At 41.7% G+C, this 27,230-nt stretch overlaps 3 protein-coding genes across 3 annotated transcripts in view; 2 read left to right on the top strand and 1 right to left on the bottom strand.

Annotated features, from left to right (window-relative positions):
* The first annotated feature begins 2,550 nt into the window (after positions 1–2,550).
* mutyh (mutY DNA glycosylase) lies at positions 2,551–14,333 on the top strand. The gene is made up of 25 exons (XM_062395669.1): positions 2,551–2,862; positions 3,422–3,490; positions 3,600–3,766; positions 3,855–4,051; positions 4,626–4,710; positions 4,808–4,924; positions 5,981–6,053; positions 6,153–6,282; positions 6,368–6,445; positions 6,546–6,644; positions 7,126–7,324; positions 7,931–8,055; positions 8,607–8,646; positions 8,733–8,806; positions 8,891–8,932; positions 9,018–9,089; positions 9,543–9,656; positions 9,748–9,845; positions 11,317–11,461; positions 11,588–11,675; positions 11,779–11,961; positions 12,313–12,458; positions 12,545–12,694; positions 13,328–13,378; positions 13,493–14,333. The coding sequence occupies exons 1-25, from the start codon at positions 2,657–2,659 to the stop codon at positions 13,634–13,636; spliced, it is 2,892 nt and encodes a 963-aa protein (XP_062251653.1). The 5' UTR covers positions 2,551–2,656; the 3' UTR covers positions 13,637–14,333.
* A 1,234-nt stretch (positions 14,334–15,567) lies between these two features.
* elovl8b (ELOVL fatty acid elongase 8b) lies at positions 15,568–20,762 on the top strand. The gene is made up of 8 exons (XM_062394838.1): positions 15,568–15,922; positions 16,002–16,059; positions 16,948–17,135; positions 17,662–17,742; positions 18,327–18,383; positions 18,482–18,596; positions 19,673–19,800; positions 19,895–20,762. Exons 2-8 carry the CDS (start codon positions 16,002–16,004, stop codon positions 20,063–20,065), a joined length of 798 nt encoding a protein of 265 aa, XP_062250822.1. The 5' UTR covers positions 15,568–15,922; the 3' UTR covers positions 20,066–20,762.
* Positions 20,249–27,230, bottom strand: part of LOC133960822 (zinc finger protein GLIS1) — a 73,451-nt gene continuing 66,469 nt past the window's right edge. Inside the window, exons 9-11 of the mRNA XM_062395665.1 lie at positions 23,157–23,308; positions 22,145–22,300; positions 20,249–22,033 (exon numbers count right to left, since the gene is read on the bottom strand). Coding sequence (XP_062251649.1) covers positions 21,897–22,033; positions 22,145–22,300; positions 23,157–23,308 — 445 coding nt within the window. The 3' untranslated portion in view covers positions 20,249–21,896. The remainder of the gene's footprint in view (positions 22,034–22,144; positions 22,301–23,156; positions 23,309–27,230) is intronic.

The following is a 27,230-nucleotide window of genomic DNA, read 5'->3' as shown; positions in this document are numbered from 1 at the left end:
TTTAATTCTTGAGTGTGGTAATGTTAGACATTTTTTTAATTTGCTCCCCTCTAGACGAGGTAAAATAATATATCAGTCAATGGTACACATTTCCTCTTAATTCATTTCAGGATGTTTCCTAGCAATGGAAATGATCAGAATGTCTTCAGGACAAAGGGCAGTGGAAATATGATTGTTTTTAAAAAGTGTTCTTGTGTCTCGCTTTATCCCTTTTACTTAGGGATAGAGTGAGACAGACCAGAGAAATCAAGGGGGTGGAAGTGATCCACTTACCTTTTCCCCTTTAAAACTACCATAACAACACATGTTTGTAATAGTTAAAATCCTGACAGCTAGATTGACAACCACACATTCAAAAACTAATATGGATACTAGCAACAGAATCATGGGGATCGGTCAATTAAGCACATTTATTTAAACACTTGAAAGTAACACAGAACAAAATCATATACAACGTAATATAATTCAAACTCTTTTCATTAACATTCCAATGACAGATAGAACCAGTTAAATTAGAACCAGTTAAATTAGAACACAGTCATGGGACCATAATCAGAACCAGCTAGAACAGCCTGGGACTCAGATGAGGCCTGGGACTGGGTTCTCCTCTCTCAGCTGATGTGATAGAACCAACTTGCTTTTGTCCTTTCTCTGTCACAACCTGAATCAACTGGAAAGTTTAGAATCAATGGCATGTGCAATCAGTAGGCTACTATTGGTCTAAAGGTACATTGTATTTCATTTCAGTCCATTTACTTTTTCCAGTTCACATGGATCACAACATTACTAATAGCATTAGCTTCAGCATTCTGCCAATAGCTAGCTGGTCATTATCGCAAGCCGCTCAGTATCAATCTGGTGCTCTCTAGTGTATCATGTGTAGCTTACCTGCCGTGGCTTTTGTACTGTCAAGACGCCTGTATCATCCACATTGTAAATCATGTGCTGAGGGAATGTGTGCACGTTAAAAAAGAGAGGCAAGGGAAAAATCAGAATCAAAACCAAATCTTACAGGTAAAGCCTCCATAAAACATTTGCAACTAAATAATTATTTCTGTCACCTGTCCATCACTACAGGCAGATGTTCAAAGAACTCCTCCACTGTAGTTTCATTGAAGTCTGTAGCTCTTCCCAGGGATGTTGCCTCCGGAGTCCGGGCAGAGAGATGGCGACGTGCTAGGAAGTTGCCAAACCACTCTACTCCTAAAGAGTAGAGAATTCATTATTATAAGATTTAGATTTGTGGCAAGGTCAGTTGGCCTAAGTTAACCTACAGAATCATGTGATCTCTTCCACACCCTAGCTTAGCTGCACATCGTTTCTCTGTCCAATGGGCAGGGAAAGGGATCTGTGATGTGTCCTCCCATGATTTACATCGCAACTGGTCCGACGTTTCCTAAAAAATAAACAAAAACTCTGTGATTTCAAAGCCTTGTCCAGCTGTTTACTGACGTTTGTCATGTTTAGTGAAGAGAGAGAGGGAGAGAGATACAGGCAGGCAGGCAGGCAGACAGACAGACAGGCAGGTAATTTGAAGGAAGTTTTACTGTTCTACAAATTAGACAAGTTCACTAGTTTTGTTTAATTTAAAATCGTAATTATTGAAATGAAAGGTAGGTCTCAAGTTGAGCTACATGACAGTCTGGTGAGGTATATTGTGGTATATTACTAGTGTAATGCTGCTTATGCTTCAACTCTGTCAGAAAACAGTAAAAAAAAATGTGTGTGTACTGTGTTGTCAGCTTTATAGAGATATTTAAGTCACTCTTGATAATTATGCAAAACATTGATTTATTTCATTTACAAAATTTGCAGCATAATGCCAAGAAAAGAGAGACTCCAAAAGCAGAAGGACAGGGAACTGCAGCAACTTGTAAAACAGATGAAGGAGAATCAGTAACCCTACCTGGTCCAGAGAAGCCCATCACCTCACTAACCCTAACATCAACATATTATTTGGTTATTTAATATTGCCTTGTTTTGTCTGTTTTTGCCTGTTATTTATTTATTTATTCAAATTGATAATTTGAGTTAGTTTTTTAACAAAAATAAATATATAAGTTGAAAATATCCTAACAATTTGGGCGATGGGTGCCCTTTTTGGGGTTTGAGCAACTGCACCCCAAAATGTCTGTGCACGTGCCTGATACAGGGGGTGTCTCACATTACCTCACTCTCTTCTCTACTATGGGAACTCGCTTCTGTCTGTGAAATAATACAGATGAATGCTAGATCATAATTATATGTCACTCTTTCTTAGAGACACCTGTTTTTTTTTTTTTAAGTATTTGTACCTTTCTCTTGTTGAGGGTTAAGGGCAGAGGATGCCACACCGTGTTTAAAGCCCAATGAGACTAATTGTGATTTGTGAATATGGGCTATAGAAATCAAATGTGATTTATTGACTGAAGTTATTCTTTGGAAAAACGTTATTTTTCCCTCTTGAGATTCACGTGAAATATCCTGGTCTGGAGCTACTTTCTCCGACTGTTCCAACAGTTCTTGAACGCACCCAGAGTTTGGGAAGTTGCTAAGCAACCCACAGCCCCATGTAAACTGAGAGGAAGATGATTGAAAAGACTTGAACGGGTTCATTCATAATAACAAAGTAAATCCTGTGTAGCGCAGATCCGGACTCGGCTCCGGAACCAGCAACATGTCGAACCCGGAGGAACCAGCGAACATCGGCAGGGTGCTGAGTTTTCTCCGGGAGTGGGACCGTGGAGACAGGGCGGTGCGCAGCCGCATGTTGAGCACCTTTGTGGGTCAGAGCTCAGGGAAGACGTGCTACGAGCTGGAGAGTCAGTTCGCTCAGGTGTCCAGTCTCTTTCTGGCTCGACTCACCACCTGGATGAGACTCACGTATCCTCAGTCTGATGTTACAGCCATGTGGGACACGTGGAGCCTGTTGTTGACCTACCTACCAACACGTGAATCACAGATCTAAACAGTAGCCAAGCAAAATGTATGATAGTGGTAATTCATATCTTTAAGTCACACATTTATATTTTTGTTTAAAACATTATAATGAATGTTCTGTATACTGTTCTATTATATTGAATATTATTAACTTGTTTTAGTTCTGTGTGCAATGAAGTCTTCATGAACTGAATAGTGCCCTTAAATTCAAGTAAGCTTCACCAAATTGCACCCACACACACACACACACACACACACACACACACACACACACACACACACACACACAAAGATGTCCATCCTCTAATAATGTCTGATTATTAAGGTTCTACTGTGGCCAAACCTCATCTTTTCAGAGAGTTACAACCAAATCAGCTCTGTAGTTTTTGTATAATCCTGCTAACAGAACACAAAATGGATTAGTGTTGGCCTCCTGGGGGCCTCATCCTACTGGATTGACTCATATAACCAACTGAGACCCAGTCCTTCACTAAATGTCCAGATACATGTTTGGGACTTTCTTGGGCCTCCAGTTGAGAGCAATTGGGATTTTCCTGTCTGCATCAGGCCAGTAAGTGAAATTTAAAAAAAGCACCATCATCCTAAACTATTTGATACTGTATCTGTGAGCTGGTCTCTGAGTGAGCTCCATTCCTTGGTGTCTGCTCTGTTTCGGTCAGCGATCAGTACCTGACGGAGTTCCTGGAGGACGGAGGCATCCTCACTCTCCTGGACATCCTGAGACACGCTGAGAGCAAAGAGGAGGACAAGGCCGAGGTTGTCCATCTCCTGCTCACTGTCTCCAACGCTGGTCGCAAGTACAAAGAGATGATCTGTGAAAGCCATGGTGAATTTCACTGTTCTTTTGATTCACCATTTAGATCATTATTCGCACTTTAGCATCAGTCAGCTTTGCCCCCTTTATTACTCTAAAGGTGTGGAAGTGATAGCAGAGTGTCTGGCCAAGTCCAACACAGAAGAAACCCAAGACACAGGCTGGGCCCTGCTGGAGTCCCTGTCCCACTGGAATCCTAAATATCAACCTCTGATCTACAAAAGCCTCATCGCCCTCATGGCTTGTAGTTCTCCCAAAGCCCAGCAGATGGTGCTGCACACCCTACGTGTTGTTCAGGTACAGTTACAGATGAAGCTGAATACCAAACCTGAACATGACTGTTCTCTGAGCATTCCTGTCCACTCATGCACAGACTGTATCTATTTTTACCATCTGGCTGGAATTGTTTTGTATATATATGTGTGAGTGTGTGTCGTCATGGAAGAATGTGGTCCTGACCTTGAGACACCCGCTGTAGCACCTGCCAAAATAGTCAAGTCTGCCTCAGAGTTAGTATCTGCTACAGGACCACACACACACACACACACACACACACACACACACACACACACACACACACTAACACACTTACACACACAGGTAAAAACAACACCAGTTTATTATGTTTATTTTATTATTATTAAATTTAATACAATTTTGTGTATTATTATGTTATGTTTTAATATGTTGTGTAACATTCAGTACCTTAAAAAGCCCTTTAAAAATCAAATGTATTTTGATAACAATAATTATTATTGTTATGTTGGTGTGGTCCTATCTTGAGAAGGTCTTGATAGATTCATATATGTAGTAAGAATCAAACAATTTATGATATTTTTACAATTTAAGAAAAAGTTATTTTCCCTCACAGTCCAAAATGAAGACGGCCCATCACAGCATCGTTGAGCCTCTGCTGAACATGCTGCGATCTCTTCACCTGGACGTCCAGGATGAAGGTAAGAAGAGGAGACATTTAATTCCAACCTCATAGTGACAAACATTTCCTGTAGCTTCACAGTTTCAACTCGTCCAACACTCCTCTCTCCCTGACAGCTATTCACCTTATCCTCGACCTGAAGTGTTCTGAAGTGAGGCCGGTGCTTCTCAGTGGCCTGGTGGCTCTGCTGAGGCCTGCCACAGAAGACGTGAAGTCACAGCAGATCACAGAAGGTGACACTTCAGTCTGGATGTCTGTTGCTTTTCCATGTGTAGCTAATTAATGTCAGCTTTATCTTAAGAGTCTGATAGAGCAGCATCTTTAAACTGATCAGGAAAAGGAAGAGAATATACATGAGGAAACCTATTGGGGTATTGTCTAATTTGTCTCGAATTACTAAGATAGACCTGTAGAAAATGTTTAAGCTGGAGAGATGAAGCCTCAGTTGACGAATAAGCAGACGAGTCATGATTCTACACGTTATATCCATTTCGACAAAGAAAAACATAAGATACAGAGTGAAACACAGATATAAAATCTGAACCCTTAGAAAATAATAGAATAATAAACCCTTGAACAAATGTTTAATTCACTAAATCCTCAACACATAAAATGTATAGACAACACACTAACACTAGAGTCATGCATTAAAAGCTTGATGAATTAACATGATAAATGAAGCAATACAGATATTGGCAAGTTAATAGCCAGAAATCTGAGGCTTATCATAAAAGCAGGGTATATTCATATTTACAATAAAAAAAGTGTGTGTGGATCTAATTTGCATGAGGTGGGCCTCTACCTTGTGACAACATTAGTAAACTAGAAGTACAATCTGAGAGTTTACACCTCCACTAAGGCCCAACATTCACAGCCACATTTACATTCAGTGGATCCAAATTTTTTATTTGAAGATTCAAAATGTATATTTGGATCTGCACCAAATTGAACACACTCATAGAATCAGTCCCATAAACTTGTCCCCAGGATCCATGAATATTTCTTTGAGAAAAAAAAGGTAGCAAATGCCCTATATCTCACAATGTAAAAGAAAGTTAAACAAAAAATCCTGGATGTTCCCTTGATCTGGATTCAAATAGAAATGTAACAGGTTCTTCTCTAACCCACACTGCATGCTTCCACCAAGTTTCAGGGAGATACATTTAGTGTAATCTTTCATACAAAAAAACAAACTGGGGTGAAAATATAACCTCCCTGATGGAGGGAATTACATCCTGTGACATTAACCTGTTATTATCACTTTTATTTTACACATACAATGTCATCAGAGGCTGAAACGATAGTGATGATTGGTTCTCTGCCTGTGTTTGTGCAACAAGCGGCTGCAGCTAAAACCATAAGGTATGGTCATTAAATGAGAAGCCATATGATGGAAAGTTATTCGGATTAATTGCAGTTTATTAGTAGTGATGTTTTTTTATGGTGTTGATTGTGTTGAAGGTTGCTGGCTGAAGAGGATCAGGAGATTTCTCATGCTCTTGTCTCTCTTGGAGTGATCCAGTGTCTCCTGTGTGCTTTGGGCAACAGAGAACACACTGACGCTCAAATACAAGCTAGCCTGGCCCTACAGGTACACACATGGTGTCTGCTACACACATACGTATGTTCCTCCATGCACATACTCGTTCTGAAAACCTGCTGTTATCTCTGCCTAGCACTTTGTCCGCTCATTCCCTGTTATTGAGGAACGTGTGGAGAGATTCATGGGCAGGTCCCTGTTTGCAGCCTTTGTGGTAAGTTCTCATATAACCTGAAACATACCAGAAGAACAGGGGTTAGAAGGTGAGAGTGGAGAAGATTGCAATAACAAATCGAATAACTCTGTCTCTGCAGAACCAGGCTGACACTTTCCACATGAATCTGGATGAAACACAAGCAGAGAACCTGCTGACGAACAAAGTCAACTTATGTGAAGGTGAAAACTTTAACCACTGAGATTATGCTGGTTAAAGACGCCTCAATTTGCCGTATTCTCGCAAACATATTTGATTCCCTCATGTTTGTGTTACAGTTTTGAATGGAGACTGACAAGAGGAGCATATAGAATTTATTTTATTGTTGCATGTATATGTTAAATAAAAAACTGTAACTGTCAACATTTTCTGCTATTTTTTTTTCAAATGTAATGAATCATGAAAATTAAATAAAAATAAATTTGCTTCCTGACTCATGATTATAATTATTTACTTATGCCTCGTTTCGTTTTCTCTAATAATACACAAATAAGAATCATATCTTCTATTTATTATATAATCCTTTCAATTTCAATAGGGACTCCCACTGTCTCCCACTGCTCAGTGCTCGGGCCTTAATAATCCATATGAATGAACCACACAAAAAGACCCGTATGCTACTTTTACTTGACCCGCCTACCGGAGATGACGTAACGCCTACTTCCCCCACACCCTCGCAGCTGATTGGACGAGCATCTGGAACGTGGCGGGAGACAAACTGGAATCTGCGAGGTAAACAAACGGTGACATCCGACTGTACATGTGGACTGATGATGAGCGGGTTGCGATCAGCGATGCGTCCAAGCAAAAGAGGCGGAGTGGAAGTGATAGAATCTGCAAAATCAAAGAGGAAGAGGACAAAGACAGCGGTGAAAGAAGGTACAGTCACCATGGGGAGTTGACTCGTGTTTCCAAAGGCAGAGGCGAGGGGAGGGGGTTTATATTGTATGTAAACATGAAGCAGTGTTTGGTGTCTCCTGAGTCACCACAGCTCATCCTACTTTTATTCTCTTAAGTTTCACTTCTGTTTTCACAAGATACTTCACTGAACTCTTCAGGTCTTTGCCTTCATTGTGCAAATGAAGCTTCACTTGATACACCGGGCCTGTAAACCAGGATACACGCTCTCTCTAAATGTATCTGCAGTGTTTGTGCAGAGAGCCAAATCAGCTCTGCACAATAGCAAAGATAATTCATGCAAATGTTGTCATGATGCTATAACTATAATGTTATTAAACTGTTTCTATAATGAGTGGGTGCTGAGCATTAGTTAAAGAATACGGTAATAGCTGCTGTAATGATTTGTTTGATTGATTTGTATTATTGTGTCACATTATGTGCTCAGCCTGAAACAGGCTTACAATAACAAATATTTGATTAAAGCTAAGATGAAGGACATATTTAAGTATCTATAATCAAATTAAAAAGGCCCTGAACTATATGCGACATACAAAAAAATAGAATTAAAATGTTTTGATCTTCCAGAGGAAACCACTGCCTCACCGTCCTCTTACCACACGTTCACTGATCCTGGAGCTGTGCTGCTGCTGCGCTCTGAGCTCCTGACGTGGTACGACAGGGAGAGGAGGGAGCTGCCATGGAGGACTCTGGTAAAAACACACACATTCAGGTTACTGGTGTGTGAGAAACAGACACACAACAATAACAATATATTTAATATATTCTATATGATGATGATGACACGGATAATGCAGCATCATTTTTTCTATTATAAGAAAGGTATTTTTATTCTATTATACTATTATACACTGATACAGCTGCACAAGTATACCTCAACACAACAAATCAAAAATGGAATGGAAAGTCAGTCCATTATAGATAAAACTGAGGCTGTGATAATATGATATCTTTATTTCTTATTGATTTTAATCTGACAGTATTTGACTTGCAGTGATGTGATTTCTTATTTACGTCCTTATCTTATTATAACGTTGCCTTTTTCCAAACGGTCTGTTTTTATGTCTTAATCTGCATAAATTCTTACTTCAAGGACTCATTAAATGATAACTGAGTCATACAATGCATCTTTATCTTTCACAGTGATATTCAATAATGCCCTAACATTGCGAAAAAATTGAATTGTTGTTTATGGTTTTACATGAAGTAATGAAAAGGCCGGCTCTCTGTACTTCTCTGACAGGCTGTGACAGAACCAGACCTCAACATCAGGACATATGCAGGTATAAAAATGTTTTATTGACAAATGGAAGATATTATAAGCTGCTGTTGACATCATTTACAAGAAGGTTTTCTCCCCTGTTCTCAGTCTGGGTTTCAGAAATCATGCTGCAACAGACTCAAGTGGCCACAGTAATAGATTACTACAACAAGTGGATGAAGGTAGGTGTCGTCAAGGTATTCAGTATTTATTAAATCTATTGAATATCCTGCCTGGTGTGTAATTTGGACTTCTTTATGTTCCAGCGGTGGCCGACTGTTCAGGATCTGTCAGCTGCCACACTGGAGGTGATCACTTACAGCAGCGACAGAGAGCGTTCATCTAAAAATGTAAAAAATGAACTTGGATTTATTTGTTTGGATCTATTTGTAGGAGGTGAACCAGATGTGGGCGGGTCTCGGATACTATTCCAGAGGACGAAGACTTCATGAAGGAGCTCAGAAGGTTTGTGTCCGTGTATCTGTGGCACTTCTCTTCATTCTTCCAGCAGCTTTGTGTTGATTTTCTGCCCAGTGCAAAGTAACTGGTATGGTGACACTGACAATTGATGAGAAAAATGCTAAGGAGAGGACTAGGAAGTTGTGTGTTCACTTGCACACACACATGACATGCAAGGGGGGAAATTTGTTTTCTGCTATGACCCATCTGGTGTACACAGGAGGACACACAGAGCAGTGGGCAGCCATGCACGGTGCCCCGGGGAGCAGTTGTTATTAGAGTAAGGTGCCTTGCTCAGGGGCACTTAGACAGTGGGGTGGGGTAGGCACTTTGACAGTGTGGAACAGATCCAGGTGTTGTCCATCCAGGTATGTTGTTTTGTTGTCACTCCGTGGATTCGAACCAGAGACCTCCGTTGGATTTTCTGCCACTGGTCCACCGCCTCTCCGTTTCGTTTAGGTCGTGACAGAGCTGAAGGGACAGATGCCTCGGACAGTTGACAGCCTGCTCAGGGAGTTACCTGGTGTGGGACGCTACACTGCTGCTGCTGTTGGTTCTATTGCACTGGGACAGGTTGGTCATCTCACACACACACACACACACACACACACACAAACACGTTTCTAGGTGCTGGTGGCATGGTGACTGTGTCCTTGTTGCCTAGGTAACCGGAGCTGTGGACGGAAACGTGATCCGGGGGCTGTGTCGCCTGAGAGCCATTGGAGCCGACAGCACCAGTCCTGCAGTAACTGAGGCTCTTTGGTGAGTTTAAAGGTCAATAAATACCCCCAACAAACCCTGACTAAAAAGTAAACAATATCAATTTGAATTCACCCACAGACGTAGAACTGATCTCAGCTGGTGAGTCCGTCCTGAGTTATGGGCCTGTACCGCAAAAGCCTGATAGCCTCAAAGTCACTCACAGCTGATGAAAGGTGGCATGCAGCTTGTTATGTAGTAATCAAAAAATTCTTAAAGTCAATCCAGCAACGCCGGAATTGCTGTTTTGTGGTTAGTTAAACCAGTCCTGATGCCCCCAGTTTATTGATTCTCGATGCAGTGAGGAGAGAAGATGAGCAACACAAGTTAGCACCAAGTAATACCCCCCCCCCCCCCCCCCCCCCACACACACACACACACACACACACTTATGAAGACTGTCCTGTGCTGGGTGTGTTTAAACCCAAATGTCCTCACATGACTTGAATTGTTGATCCCACTCAGGGAGACGAACTGGCCATGAGGCTCAGACACACTGAGTGTTTGTTTCGTTGATCGACCTTAGCAGTGAGGTCATCGCCGTCCTAGAGACACTGAGCTGTTGTTTAGAGTGAACGACATTTGAGTGGGACCTGGTGCAGAAGCATTTGCCTCAAACCACATAAAGACATAAAGACCTAATGATACAAATACAGGATACAGTTGTCGTTGGCTGCCATTATTCACAGTCATCTCCTCAAGGGCAAATTTTGTTTTGTTCGACACATGAGGTTGAGGGATTTGTGTGTCACGGATACTATTAGAGTAGAAAGAAAGTTTGTGAGTAGAGCTTTTATTAATAATGTGTGTTTAGATGTCATGGAAACCCTGTTTTAAAATCTGATGAATATTCCCTTAACTATAAAACAGATATTCCCCCCTTTGCAGCAGAGGGCGGGGTCGGAATCGAACATTAGGCTGTCATCTCTGCTTGCCCACCTGGTAGAGCCGGCAGCCCAGCTTATATTTTTAATCATAGTTTTAAAAACAAACTTACATACAGAAGTCTGTTCATGTCAAAAGAGCTGAAGTACTATTGAAGTACTAATTTAAACTTCTTTTAACTGGGATAAGCTCTTGAAATAGCCACATTTTTTTGTGATTAATGATAAATATAATGTCAAAAAATAAATTAAAGTCAAATATTTTCTAGATTGCTTATAATATTGATATAAGTAATAGTACCATTCGACTCTGTCTGATATTTTCTTTTCCATAAATACTACAAACATTGATACAATAAATATTGTTTTTTTGTTAATTTGCTCTGTTACTCGCCACATCTATTACACTTCTGTCCATCCTGGCAGAGGAGTCCCTCACATGCTGCTCTTTCTGTGGTGTTTTGGTAGTTTTTCCTCCCTCTTGTCAAGGGTTAAGGTCAGAGGAAGATACACCTTGTTAAGCCCTTTGAGGCAAATTGTATTTGTGAGTAAAGGCAAATCAAATTAGATTTGATCTGGTTGTATTTCAGGGATCTAGCCAACACACTGGTGGACCCAGACAGACCTGGGGACTTTAACCAGGCCATGATGGAGCTGGGGGCCCGAGTGTGTACCCCTAAAGGAGCAGTGTGCAGCCAGTGTCCTGTCCAGTCTCACTGCCATTCGTATCGCAAGGTAAAGCCTATCACTGGTGCTAACTGCTGGTCATAAGGAGTTTTCGTGGTTTGTGCTTTGCCTTCTAAACACAGAAGAAGAAGTGAGTGATCATTAATGTCTGAGATCACGTGTGTGAATTTGCAGGTTCACGTAAAACAAGAGCAAAACTCTAAGAAGCTTCTGGGGAAGCTGGGGGGGAAGACTTCATCCCTGCCTGATATAGAAGACTGTGGTCCGTGTTCTCCCTCCTCTTCCTCCCTCACATCTCTCGCATCTCTCAGACCTTCATGTAGATGTGATTCTAAATAACTTTAGAATTTCCCCCTCTCCCTCAGTAATCAGTGGAACCTGTCGGCTCTGTCCCTCGGAGCCTTGGGACAATGCATTGGGCGTTAACAACTTCCCCAGGAAGCCTGCAAAGAAGGCGCCCCGGGTGGAGCGAACTCTGACCTGTATGGTGATCAGACGTGCTGACGAGGGAGAGGAGGAGTACCTGCTCACACAGAGACCAGACAAAGGTCAGAGTCTGCACTGTTTCCCACTAGGAGAGTCTGGTATGTGGTGCTCAACACCCTATGCCAATATTAGTTTGTAGCCTGAATGTAAATACTTTGTTTGAACATTCTTATTTTAACTGCTAAAAAGCAACTGTAAAAAAACTATGATAAAGCTCTTTGAGTGTCATCAAGACTAAAAAGGCAATATTGACATACAGGACATTAACATTTCCCTAAGTTTTCAATTTCAGAGGACAGAAATAATAGAAGAAGTAACAAATAAAGAAATACAAAGACCGGTTTAAAATACAAAAGTAAGGTTTAAAGAAAAAGTGATTGAAAGTACAAAACAACGTCTGTGTGTGTCTTTAGGTTTGTTGGCAGGCTTGTGGGAGTTTCCTAGTCTTCTGCTGGATGAGGAGAGTTCTGAGATAAAACAAAAGGGGGCGCTCTGTGCCGTGATCAGCAGGATACTGGGAACAAGTGTGACTGAGACCCTCCTCCAGCACATCGGAGACGTAAGCACAAATCTTACACATAGAGATAAAGTCTTTGTATATCTGTGTAACCCTCTGACTGATCACTATCTGATGGCTGTTTGCAGGTGGTTCACATCTTCTCCCACATCCACCAGACGTATGTGGTTCACATTGTCCACCTGAAAGACTCGGGCACACAAACACACACTGAAAACGCACAGTGGCTCAGCGGAGCTGCGCTACAGGAAGCTGCCGTGTCCACAGGAGTGAAAAAGGTTTGTGTTTTGGTTTCGTGTGTGTGTGTGTGTGTGTGTGTGTGTGTGTGTTATGATAATGATTATAATAAAAGTAGCCTGCTTTAACAACAGCAGTCTACTCGCTTAAATGTGAAACCTAAAGTGAAATATAAACCATCTCATCAAAGAAGTATAAGAGTGAGTGATGTGTAAAATGTGCTGTGTGTATTTTCTGTTTTCCCATCACAGGATTTCAGTTGTTTTAAGTTTAGCTTCTCCCGGATATCACCCTGCTGTGGTAATTGTTTTTTTTAACCAGGAAATGAAAAAGCTGTTGTCTGGTTATTGTGGTTGTTAAATTCAATTTCAGAGATTCTGAAGCATGATTGCAGGAACGTCATAACTTCTGCCAAGGATGTTTCTGTTTCTGCCTGTAAACAGAATTTGTCAAAAGCCACTGCAGTGATTCTCCTAAGTTGTGGAGAGATGTGGCAAATTCAAGCAAGAACCTATTTAAATTTGGAGTGGATTCAGGAATCTATTTAACTTGCGTTAGCCTTGGCGGAGGTATATCTCAACACCCTCTAGCTGTGTCGGTTTCAGACAGCAGGAGTCAGTGAGTGTCCACACATGAGTATTAATCGTTTCACATGGTTGTCCATTCTCCTGCAGATTGTGAAGCTGTATGCTTCTGTGGAGAGTCAGAAAGAACAGACCTCTAAGGTAAGTACCTCTGCATATGTCTGCACTTCAAGACCTTTCACACCAACGCACCTTATTTTATGATCAATAATAGCAGATGACACATATCTCACTTGTTTCTCTTGTCTCATTTAGAATGGAAAGAAGCTAAACGCTAATGGTGTCAAAAATAACAAGAAACCACCTCCCTCCAAAAAAATTAAAATGGGCGCAGAGAGCAGCGGAGGCCGACAGCTCTCACTCAGCTGCTTCTTCAAAGCAGTGAAGGAGGAGAGTTGATGGAGCTGGGTGTGAAAGTCCAACATGGTGCCTTCACAAGTGTATGAGCTCCCCTGTTTCCACATGAATGTATCGTTTTGATCTCATCACCGAATTCTATCCAATAATTTGAAGAGATACGTTTTTTAAATGGCTTCACATTGATTGTGTATACAGCTCTTATAAATCCCTTTGGGGACTTTTAGTGCATAATGCAGATTTTTTTCATTGACCTCATTGCAGATCCGATTTTTATCACCAAATTATGATCATGCAGACTTTTGCCCTTTCACCTTTATGATTAAGATGTGAACACTATCTCCACCGCTGAGCGTTCTCCAGAGCTCTGGCAGTTCACGGTTGGAGAACATCATCAGTGTTGATGAGAAAAACCCTGACAGTAATTTAGCTGAACAATGACTAAGATGTTTTCCTTTGTGTAGCCTAACTAATGTCTATAAACTCCTCTGACTGTTCACAACACACCCACAACAATATCTGTTTATGATCCGACCACAGTATTAAATAAAGTTTACGTTTGTGTAAAATGAGTCACTGTCTCTGATTCGGGTAACACTATATTCTCTTCAGGCTTTAACTGGATCATTTGTTTGCTACAATAACCTTGAACCACTTTGAATATCACACAGATACTATGCACCCAACAGATGTCAACTTTTTTGTTCTCATTATTGTTTGTGTCACAATAAAATTTATTTTGCACCTCCAAAGTACTATGCATGTTTTGATCAAACGGGAAAAAGTTTATTTAAGTCTATTTGAATTCCAGTTAGTAACAGTACATAATGGGAAAAAGTCCAAGGGGGGTGAATACTTATGCAAGGCACTGTATGTGGTGCTCAACACCCTATGCCAATATTAGTTTGTAGCCTGAGGGTAAATATTTGTTTGCACATTCTTATTTTAACTGCTAAAAAGCTATTGTAAAAAAACTATGATAAAGCTCTTTGAGTGTCATCAAGACTACAAAGGCCATATTGACATACAGGACATTAACATTTCCCTAAGTTTTCATTTTCAGAGGACAGAAATAATAGAAGAAGTAACAAATAAAGAAATACAAAGACCGGTTTAAAATACAAAAGTAAGGTTTAAAGAAAAAGTGATTGAAAGTACAAAACAACGTCTGTGTCTGTCTTTAGGTTTGTTGGCAGGCTTGTGGGAGTTTCCTAGTCTTCTGCTGGATGAGGAGAGTTCTGAGATAAAACAAAAGGGGGCGCTCTGTGCCGTGATCAGCAGGATACTGGGAACAAGTGTGACTGAGACCCTCCTCCAGCACATCGGAGACGTAAGCACAAATCTTACACATAAAAGTTTACGTTTGTGTAAAATGAGTCACTGTCTCTGATTCGGGTAACACTATATTCTCTTCAGGCTTTAACTGGATCATTTGTTTGCTACAATAACCTTGAACCACTTTGAATATCACACAGATACTACCAACGTTTTACAGTGAACCAGCAGCAAAGATTACACCAACACCAAGTCTGTGTAGCTTCTTTCCTCAGAATAGACAGCTGGTTTCAGTGTACTGATGCTTATGATAATGTGCTGATGAGTCACAAAGATTAAATATTCTGTCCGTTTCGAAACCTGCTCTACAGAACAGCAACAAGATGCTCCACATTCCTCGTTTTAATAGGTGACAGGTTGATCTTCTGAGGTTCTACATGAGACAGCATAGAATAAGAACTTCATTCTTGTAATAGTACATCTTCGTCAACATAACATTTCCACTTTATTCTAAAAAATGTACAACTATTTTCTTATATTACCACTTATTTATTCCAAATATACAACTTATTTCTCTAACACTTTATCGCATAATAATACCGTTTATATTTCATACAATACAATTGTTTTATTTGGCTCTTAAAGTTAAAATTGAATGCAAAGTCCTTTTGGCGGGAAACAGCGCCCCCTCTGTTGTGACCACGAACCGGCTGATCGGAACCGGTGAGGAAACAAAGTGAAGCTAAACGCAGGACGCGGAAGTGAGACAGATGTTCGTGGGAACATCTGCACGTGCATCTGAAGTTCCTGAGGCGGAAGTTTACTCCACCCGAAGCTGTGTATACGCCGGTTTTAGTTCCGGGCGGCTCGGATTGTCGTGTTTTCGCTCAGCCGCAGATGATCCTGTCGTCTTCACTGACCATCGAGGGGCGGACCGCTACTGCTTCTGGTTCTGAGGTGAACCTAGCTAATCATTATTTAACTCAGGACTCCACGCAACGAGCAAAGGTTTGTGTGGTGTTGTCCCCGAGCTGCCGAAGCACCGTGTGAGAGGTGAGCTGATCCGTCGGGTCTCTGAATGCTGTAGATTTCCCTGTTTCCTCCTCTTATCGTTACATCCCTCTGTTTCCAGATGGCTTCATCCTGGGAGAGACTCCTGTCCGCGTACCAGAGCGCACTGGACAATGGAGGTGTGTGATCGTTCTCATTTTCTATCTTCAACATGTGCGGTCGACTTTGTTTTAGCAGCAAACCTGTTTCTGTGTTCAGTGTGTGGGAGCTGCTGCTCCACAATGACTGCTCTGTGGCCTGTCACATGGTTAACGCCATGAATCGTATTCTAACGTTATATATGTTCAGTATACTCACACACATATATGAAGAAAAGGTTTAGAATTCAAGGTTATCCCTACACAAACTCTTTTTGTTTATTTGTTCAGCTTTATAAGACAGAATTTGGTATTTATTTACAAAGTGGCACATACAGTGTGTCATTTGAACACAGACAGAAAACTTTGCAATTCCTGGGCAGACAAAACAACAATAGTCCCTAAACAGACGTGAAAGATTTCAGAAATCCAATCCATCATGTGTAATTCAGTATATGAATTACTTCTCTGACACATGTCGGGCTGCTGGTTTACTTCCTCGTCCAGGTGTCACTCATCTTCCTGGTTGTATTGGAGGTATGCTACAAGGAAGATCAGAGATCAGCCCTTTAAATGTCAGGGGGGAAAAAACATTTGCTTTACATCTACACAATTGCATACAATGTCCCATCTGAGGCTGATGTGGAACAGACTAACTGTAATAATCAGGCTTTTCCTGTGCAAACAAAATAAAAACCTGGGACATGAAATGAATACGTGTGTGGGAGCAGATACTGGTGTGTGGACATTGTCCTGTTTAGATTTCTGTCACTTCTGTACAGCAGCTAGTCTTTGTCAAAGTTCAAAACTCGTCCCTCAGCGGTGGGGAAAGGTCATCAAGCGTTCAAGAATTCCAGCCTAAAATGTGTCCTGACGTGCTTGATTACAGTTACCTCCCTGACACACAGCTCCATGTTTGTCATCTTCCAGACAAGCGCACAGACCCGTGGCTGCTGGTCTACTCTCCCTTTCCCATGCTACTCATCTTCCTGGTCTACCTCAGTGTGGTGTGGGCGGGCCCTCGTCTGATGAAACACAGGGAACCCTTCAATCTCAGAGGCGTTCTCATCGTTTACAATTTCTTCATGGTCGGCCTGTCTGTCTACATGTTCTACGAGGTTTGTCAGATCCGCTCTTTGTTTGTTTAAGCCAAGGGGCCAAGACTCACCCAGAGGGGCCAATTATATGTCATAATCCCTGATCCAGTAAAATGCAAATCTGAGTCATTCCTTGTTTGCTGTTATCTTCATAGCTTTGAGCAAAGCCCCACAGCAATGAATGTATTTTGAAATACATTCAAGCCCATTGTGTAGATTTCAGCTGGGGCCCCCTTGCCCCCCTGCCCCCCACCACCATTACATTACATGTCATTTAGCTGACGCTTTTATCCAAGGCAACTTACATTTTTAGAACACTCATCATTTTATGAGGGGCCATCTAGGGGTTCAGTATCTTGCCAAGGACACTTAGGCATGCAGATGGGATAGAGTGGGATTCGAACCGGCGACCTTCTTGTTGCAGAGCACCCGCTCTATCCCGCCACGCTCTCCCCATCTGGATCCGCCCCTGACCCTGAGCATGAAATTATGTATTTTATGTTATTTCATATTCCATTCATGACATTATTGTGTTTTACGTTTGTAGTTCCTGGTCACGTCGTTGCTCTCAAACTACAGCTACCTGTGTCAGCCTGTAGATTACAGCAACAGCCCACTGGCCATGAGAGTAAGTACATGAGGGTATCTCCCATACAACGTTTCATCACGAGAGACTGCAGTGTGTATTGCCATGTGTGACCTTAGACTTTGAAGTCATGCTGGGTGAATGGAGGTGTGGCTGTATGGTGTGGAATGCATAGACTGTGGTAAGATGTGAATGAGACGATGCCTGCTGCAATGTGATTGGCTGATTGTGATTATGGCAAAATCTGATTGGTTTACTTCAAACAACCAGCCAGTCAGCTGACCAGAAGAGGCGGGGAGTTTGAAAGTATTGTAAATGAATGGAACATAGAGAGAGTCTGAGAACGTATACTGAGCTTAATTTAGTCACGTTGTTTGTTAGAATTAATTATGTTTGGATTATAATTCAAAGTAAAGTTTTTCTCGATTGGCTGTATATTAGCTTTTACTTTTTTAATTATTCTTTTAGCTCCCTTCGTTCTTGCACCTGTCTGTGTATAATTTAGTTGTGCAATCTGTTTCCACATGACGTGCGCCAGTGAGATTAATAAAGTTGTCTGAATTGAATTTAAATGCGTTAATAACAATATGTAAAACCTAGCCTCCTCCACTTTGCCCTCCGTCCAGATGGCCAGAGTCTGCTGGTGGTTCTTCTTCTCCAAGGTCATCGAGCTCAGCGACACGGTGAATATCACATCAAAAATGTTTCACATTCAGTCGAGTGGTTAGAAATCAGAGTCCTGACTCCAACAGCCTCCTCTGCTCCTCCTGTGTATGAGCAGCTCTTCTTCATCCTGAGGAAGAAGAACAATCAGATCACGTTCCTCCACGTCTACCACCACGGCACCATGATCTTCAACTGGTGGTCGGGAATCAAATATGTGGCCGGGGGACAGTGTAAGTCAACTAATGTAGTTATTCACTCCCAAATATGAAAAAAACCATAAAGCATTTAATCCATTTTTTCCCTGAGTAGTGCGAGCATCAGGTTCCTCTGTGACAGAGCTCCATTGTTGTAGAGACACATTCAAACGAGTGTCACCACTGCACTGAGTGACACAGTCCTTCGTCGGGACAAACGGCAGCACTGTGGTTTATCGTGAATTGATGCATTCACCATCACGCTGCTGTAAACACTCGTACTGTGGACTTGTGCTCGCGTGGAAAATTCCACAGCTGACAATCGTCCACAACACTTGACAGCGACCTTTGCTCCGATTTGATCACTTTACATAAACGTGTGACTTCTCCACGTCTTCAGTAGTATGTCGAGGAAAGTTCACCTCCTGTCAATAAAACCTTTCTGTGGAGAAGCCAATCGGCAGCCTGGTACGAACCTTGACCCTTTGAACTTGTGACATTTGCTTCACATTTGTGTATGAGACCATACGATGATGCAATACGACGTAAAGAAGCGTTTTTGTTATGCAAGAGTCAATGCTTTTACAACATTATAGATAAGATACATGAACTATTACAAGACTCTACTATCACATGTATCATGTGCAATGTTCATGTCACTTTTAAACACTTAGCAAAATTAACACAATTGATCATACTTGTCACTTACTTTACTGCTGCTCTATTCTCTTTTCTTATTACCTACATTTTCTTATATTTAATCAAAGAATTTTATTTTATAATTCATTTGCAGATTTTATTATTTCCATTATATCATTTTTATTCTTTATATTTCTATATCTTCCTTTTTTAATCTTTATCACAGGCACAGCTGGATTTGAGGTTGACATGCTTCTTAAGTTCTTGATGAATGAATCATAGTGAATTGAATGGTGCCGATTTGTGTGAGGTTATTTGTCCTTTAATTTCTTTGTTAAAGACTTTTTTTATATCAATACTAAAAAAGTAGCTTTTCTCATTATTTTGAATTATTCATTATTTGACGATGATGCTTTCTATTGCTTCTCTTGATTTGTTTTAATGCTTGGTTCTGTTTCTACCACATCCTGCAGCGTTCTTCAACGGGATGGGCAACAGCTTCGTTCACATCATCATGTACTCGTACTACGCCCTGGCTGCCATCGGCCCACACATGCAGAAGTACCTGTGGTGGAAACGTTACCTCACGTCCCTGCAGCTGGTGAGTGGCCCACGCTCTGCGTGACAGGAATCAAACATGTAAACACAGAATGTCTTTTAGAACCAATCTGAACCTTTGTGGGCTGCCCCTCCAGGTGCAGTTTGTGATCTTCATCGTGCACACGGGTCACAACCTGTTAGCCGAGTGCGACTTCCCCAACTCCATGAACATGCTTTTGTTTTGTTACTGCATCACCCTCGTCATCCTCTTCAGCAACTTCTATTATGAGAGCTACCTCAAGAACAAGAAGAAGCTGAAAGTATAAGATGCAGTCATTGCAGCGCTCGTCCACTAGAGGGCACAACAAGCCTACAGAATGAGGCTTTTTCTCTTCATCAACAGTCTGAGCTCATTCACAGAAGTTATGTCTGTAAGGAAAAATACACTGTTCAGGTTAATAAAGCTTCACACTCCTCTCTGCATTATTTTAATTATTAAAAAAGAGCCATTGAGTGACCAAACCATTTATTATATCTTAAACTGAGAAATGACAAACATTCAAATGATTGTTTTTTAACAAACTGTACATTTTATACACATGTAATGAAGGAGTTTGTTGTTTTTCCTGCAGTATTGCAGAATGAATGAGCCCCTCCTCTGGAAGTAAATGCAAAGGCACAGAACACTTGACAACAAAAAGAGAAGAAGAAAAGCAAACACACGGCAAAATGATATATTTATCTCTACACTTCAGTCTGAAACAGATCAAAAGATGTAGTTCAGAGAGAGAGAGAGAGAGAGAAAGAGAGAAAGAGAGAGGAGGTCGAGGACGTTTTATTCAACGTCCGTTCAGGTTTGTATCGTCTGAAGTTGAAATGTCAAAGCCGAGGAAACATGGAGGCTTTCTCTGGTTGTACTTTGTATGTAGGTGTGTACGTGATGCACCAACGTAAACCGATTCACAATATCTGTACATGATGGGTTCTTGATCAATAAATGTGATTCTGAAGCTCAGAAGGAAAGTTTCTGTCTCTTATGTTATGATTGTTTTAAAGAGTCATATTTTTTCACTACTTAAAAGAGGAGACTTCCATTGGATTTATCTGATTTGTTTAAAATCAGTTAAACCTCTGAACCAGAAGCTGATCAAATCATTTTAAAGGTTTTCCCTTTAACAAAGTTCTCAGAGGAATTGATGAAACTTTCATGATGTTTTGCGGGATGCAAGAGACAAGAAGGACCAAATCGATTCCAACAAAGGAGATACGTACTGACTTCTACCTGAAATACCTGATCCCAATATTCACATTCAGTGCAACTCACCAGCGTCTGTGGGAAGACAACTCCCTGCAGGGGAAATACACACATATTCAAACCTGCACACCCCCAGTTCATAACAGAGGCTGTCTGTTGTACATCTGTCTCCAGCTCAATCCCAAATAACCCTCATGACATCACTGTGACATCATTGGGACTATTTTCTCAGACATTAGTATTGAGTATTAAATTAGCTGATGTGAATGAGTAAAATTCCTCATATCTTTGTTTATTTCTTTTCTTTTAAATAGTTTTCTTTTCCCCTGAAAATGGTTTATTTACAACCAGGAAGAACCTCTTTTCAGTTTTACTGGTGATGAGACATTTTTGTTTTAAGGGTTCACATAGTGTTTCGTAAATAACCTAAACTGACTTCAAGAGTTTTGAGATTGTGTATTCACCCCTGTCTGTTTGTTGGTTGGTTGGATTGTGAGTAACATTACACAAAAACATCCGAACAGATTTTCCATGAAACTTGGTAGAAGGATGTGGAGGTGCAGATCTGGAAAGAATCTGAAAGATCTGGAGTTTTTCAACGTGAACACTGATAATTTATGAAGTTTGATAAGAAGAGCCAGGCACATATCTACGAGCGTGTGATGAAATCATCCAGTGTGGGGAGCAGACTGTTGGGCCCTGGTGGAGGAATGTGCTCTACTGAGTGTCATTCTAATGTGGTCGGGTTCATCATCCATCTGACACCTGCAGTGAGTCTGTGGGACCTGGAAGAAAACAGGACCTAAAGGAGAAGTGCCCCGAGTGTGTGAAGACATGTGAAGGAGTCGGACTGCGGTGTAGTAGAGTGTGAGTGGTGAAGCGTGTCCTGCTCCAGTGTTGCTCTATGTCTCTGTGTAGATGGATGACATGTGGCTCAGGCTGCGGTCGAAGCTGCCGACCTGGAAGAAAATGCTCTCCTCGGGGCTGGACGTGAACTGGCACCCTGCGTTGCCCTGCAGCTCCTGAGTCAAGTTGAAGCCTGGAACATGGTGAATGGGTTTAACATTTCTGATAAAATCATTCAGGTTATCTTTTAGGATCTGTATACTTTCTGATTCTGGAAAAAAGGGCCAAGGTAAATCGTCCTTACCCGATGAGCCGGCTGTGCTGGTCGACATGTGGAAGCCATTGTGCTGATGGGAAGTGTAGGCGTGAGAATCTCCGGGGACGTGGACACCACCGACCGTCTGCTCCATCCTGTAGGAGTCTCCGAAATGGAAGCAGCTCTGAAAGCTGCCTTGGTATTCTAGGAAATGAGGGAGGATGTTAAAGAGGGGATGAGACGAAGAGAGAGAGAAGAAAAATAGAAGCCTGACTTGATCATCTGCCACCAGTGTCTATGGCCGATTGTTTCCAGGGTCAGTGGGCGTCCGCTCCATCCGGCTGAAACTTAATGGGGCTCTCAAATTATGACAATGCTATATTTGTGCTTCGAGCTACCCCTGCCAGCCCCATAGTGTGTAACGTTCGTCCCCATCGTCCCAGTTCGTACTCAGAACCGACCGCAGGAGTCACGATAATGGGGAAGCAGCCTTTCCACGAGCGCTACTACGCAACTGCCTGACCACAGGGCGGTTAGCGAGACGTCCATGTGTAGATCTTTACAGGGAAAACAGTGTTTAAGGCATTAGGAAAAAGGCTCGGGAGTGACAGCTGAGCCTTCCAATGTTCGGGCGCTGAGAGACAGCTGAACACATGAGCCAGCGTTTTGTTGGCTAATTCAGTGCAGGGGAAAGGCTTCCGGCGTGTGGTTTTCCCGACTCTGTTTCTTCGACTGTAATCTCTCTGTCCTAAAAATGCTCCGACAGAGCCACAGGGCAGTATCCCTGCTCCGACTTCCTCTCTCTCAGGCCTTTCTTGTGGCTCTCGTGGTGCAGACACAGAGATGTTAAGATATATAAGTGTATTTAAATGACCCTGCACTGGGAATTCCTTCAAAAGGACATCATGCAAGAGTAATAGAGGAGTTCGATGTTGCTGTATCACCTGCCACGGGAAATACAATTTTGAACGCTAATAGCCATTTTCAAATTCAATCCAGAACAGATTTCCTGAAATTTTTTTAGGTTACATTTAGCCAGATGTCTGGAGGTCCATCTCACCGTCATTAGCAGACTGGTGATGGTGATAGTGAGAGTAGGGCTTTTGGTGAGGGTGAACATGCTGTTTCTCCAGAGGCGGCGGCTGCGGTGGTGGAGGAGGAGGAGGCGTCCCTGTTCCCTTCATCCCAGGAGACATCAGGGGGCCCGACACCCTGAGGGAGACACAGAGAGGCAGGGTGAGACATGCGGTATGTGTTTAAAGCACTTATCAGTGTCGATCACTGTTCAATAATGGGCTTCATGCAATGTGACATCCCGATCAAAGCCCGAGCTACACGGCGGCGTGCGAACCACATGATCAGACAAACCCAGCGGGGCCGTCAAGGATTCTCATCACGCTGAAGAAGAAACAGTCCAGGCGTGTGGAAAACTCTGGCTCCCCACACGTAATCGTTCCTCCCACCGCATACTATGATCTTTTGTCAACAAACGGGAGAGTGTGCATTCAAGTGAAACCAACCCCCCCCCTACCCCTGCTCCCCTCTCCCCATTCACACGTACACACACGACACGACACGCACACACACACACACACACACACACACACACACACACACACACACACACACACACACACACACACACACACACACACACACACACACACACACACACACACACACACACACACACACACACACACACCAGGCGCCCACCATGGCAGTGACCCCAGGCTTTGTGGCCCGGAGAAAAGAGGGCACCATCGTGTTTACATTCACAATGTCTGAGTGAAGGAATATTAAGATTACATGTTTGTGACTCTGAGGCCTGGAGTCTGTGTTTTGAGAATATGATTGTTTAAATAAAGGTTTGTTCATGTTACTGGATACATTTGTCATCCTGACACAGAAGTAGGCAAATCACATTTAGGGACGTCATCAGCTTAAACTCTACATCCCTTTGCCCAGGTCTTTAAACCTACAATATGTGACTTCTGAGGGTCTCTCAAATAAAACCACAACAAAGGACCTAGTTTGTTGATATTATGAAGCAGCGTGGGAACATGGGAGCGTTCACTACCATTGCCGATGAAAATATTTCTGTTAGTGGATGAGGTTAAGTATTAAAGTTTAATTCACGTTAGGCAGCAAGAGATGAGCAAAGCCGCACCAGAGCTGACGTGATGCATTTAACAGGCGACCAAAATTAACATGGTTACCTTAAATAAGTTAGTGATTTCTCTGGGTTTGAACTTTGTTGACACATTGGATAATGTTAATACACAAGTAAATAAAATACATAACAGGTCATTAGATATTTAAATGAAGAATTGTTATTGATTATATTTTAATTGGAGAATATTGGGTTAGGGTTAATTACATCATGACTTTGCTGAAAGATGTCCTCCTCATGTGATGTGACGGCACTTTAACGTGTCCTGAGTCTATAAAGGAAGGAGTAGAAAATGATGAATACTCCTCTTTGATTTCTTGCGAAGTGATTGAGAAAATTTATACCATTCTTGTGTCTGTGCAACAAAATGTGACGCAAAGAGCCGAGAGATTGTTAGGTTAGTTTGGGAAAACGACTGTAAACAGAGAGATACTAATCAGTCCAAAGGCTTAAACAAAAACTATCAACAGCTGTCTTATATCCTCATTCATTTCATCGATTTAAAAACCAAAATGTAACATTAACAGGTTGTATGGAGGTGTAGCGTGTTAATTAGTCATGTTTAGAAATGTTTTCATCTTTAGACACAGCCAGGTTTAGTTGCAGAATGAATGCTAGGCTATCTGGCCTCTCCAACACTCAGTATGGTATCAACCTCCTCATCAAACTTTCAGCAAGAAAACAAATAAGTCTATTTACTAAACATGTCAAACTGTTCTATTTCCACATCTGGTAATTATTCACACACTTAAATGTTACATGTGCAATTTAACAAGATACTCTAATTGAACAACAGTTTAATGACTTCATGTTGAACACTTGACATTAACTTAAACGAAACAACAGCGATAAACGACTGATATCGAACAGACCTGCCTTTAAAAACAGAGCCGACCAATCACCTCCCTCCAAATATTCAGCAGCTACTTACTACCCTCTCACGACTGCATATCAGGAATGCCAACTCATAAACTGCTGCTATTGCTGTGTGTCTGCGTGGAAGCATATGGTTTGCACTAAGCGCTGTATGAACATGATGACAGAGTGTTGCTGGTTGCTGGCCTGGCTGGAGACTGGGATATGACCTACCGCTCCGTGCACCAGTCACGCCCCGCCACTCAGTGACTGGCAGTGGCTTTTGGCAGAGTGAGCGATGAGAGGAGATGCTAAACAATGTCAAACGAAAAGTGTAAAAAGCTGCTTTATTTACTTTACAGTTTAATTAGCTGCAAGACGCGGCTTCAGGCTGCACATGTTCTTGCTTTTATCAGCGGAGATCATGAAAAAAAAACAATAAAAAAATCAACTCTGGGATTAAGTCTTTTTATTGCCTCTAGATGAGATGTTGTGTTTCTACTTCTGTTTGTCGTCTTTCTGTTTGCTTGTCACAAACTGAACTGACTCCCTGAAGTCTAGTGGAGAGATAAACTTTGAGTCAACATGTGATTCCTATCATATGGAAAGTAACTAAGTAATTGTATTTTCTTGTACTTAACTTGAGTATTTACACTTTTTTACTTTCACTACATCTCTAACTACAAATGTTGTACTTTAACTGAACTGTAACTACACTATACGTTGTAGATTTTACATAAAAATCGAATAATCAGCCGATAAAATGCAGTACATTATTTTAAACAACCCAATAGTATCTAAAGTACTATTGGCTCATACTCTACCGAAGTATATGTAAGAACATAGGACTGCTACTTAAAAGAATGGACAATTGTTACCAAGTGGCATTGCCCCTTGCTGAAAGTCTCACTCCAGTCGTTTGTTGCACTAAAACCCTAAAACTCTGCTTTTATCCTCAAATTTACATATTCAAAATATTTGTCAAGAAACAAATTCCACCATGGCCTAAAAATGACTTTAATGTAGCTCTACCCGTTCCTTCCTCTCATGGCTGGGATGTGTGACGATGCAAATGTATGCCCTGCTCCTCGTCTCCCCCTCCTTCACAGCGCCACCTGCAGCTAAGGAGCTTTTTCAAGCTAATGAGGCCCACCCACAGGTTGAGAGGTTTGGTTTCTTCGATTTGTGACTCCCATAACTAGCCTGCACTTTATGATGTTGGTCATGAAATATTTTTTGACTGCCACATAACAGGGAGTATTGTCGTGACCGCTCGTGCTACAACCTCCACAACCTCAGAAGGACTTCACACCACACAACTGGAGTATTGTGGAGAATACATTCAGCAGGCCATGATATGTAAGTCATCTCAGCTGATTATCTTTCGCCTCCATTCAAGCATGTTGGACCATGCCCTTAAAGTGAATACATAGCCATGGCATTGGCTGTTATTTTGCTCAAATTATGTCTTTCATCACATAAAAGCCACAAAGGAGACATGTTAACATGTTTAAAAACTTGATTTTCACCGGAGGGTGACTTTAAGTAAAAGATCTGAACACTTTCTCCAGCTTTCATTATAACTTTGACATAAACAAAATGAGGGACTTTCTGAATCCAGAATTCGCAGGATTAGCCAATGAAAACAATTTAAATTGAGGAGATACAGCTGATACCTTTAAAAGTAACAACAAATCAGAAGACTATCTGGAGGTTACCCCTCTTGTCATTGTGTAAATGTTCATATAGGTATCAGATTTAACAGTATTTGGACTACACTTGACCTACATGTCTGTGCCGACAAAACTGAAGAGGCTTGTGTGACACCATGTTTTAGTTCAGCACTGGAGAAGCTTGCTGTTAGCGAGCGTGTCTAATCCACGGGTTGGCATGGGCCCAGTGCATGGCCATGTGTTCCTGTGGAGAGCACCGTTCCCCCAGGAGCTGCTGTCAGCACAAACTCGGGAAACAGTTATACTGTTCATATTTTTACGAGCTGCCTCTATGTGCAGCTAAAGTGAATCATAAGCTAATCACTGCCAGCTGCCACTGGCCCCGCTCTCGTCGCTCTCTAGCTCGCTAGCAGCTCGGGCTTGAGGTATGAGG

Source organism: Platichthys flesus, chromosome 9 (genome assembly GCF_949316205.1).
Source record: "Platichthys flesus chromosome 9, fPlaFle2.1, whole genome shotgun sequence".
In the NCBI taxonomy this organism is placed as follows: domain Eukaryota; kingdom Metazoa; phylum Chordata; class Actinopteri; order Pleuronectiformes; family Pleuronectidae; genus Platichthys; species Platichthys flesus.
The sequence above is the reverse complement of the archived record's forward strand: the minus strand, read 5'-3'. Positions and strand labels throughout refer to the sequence as shown.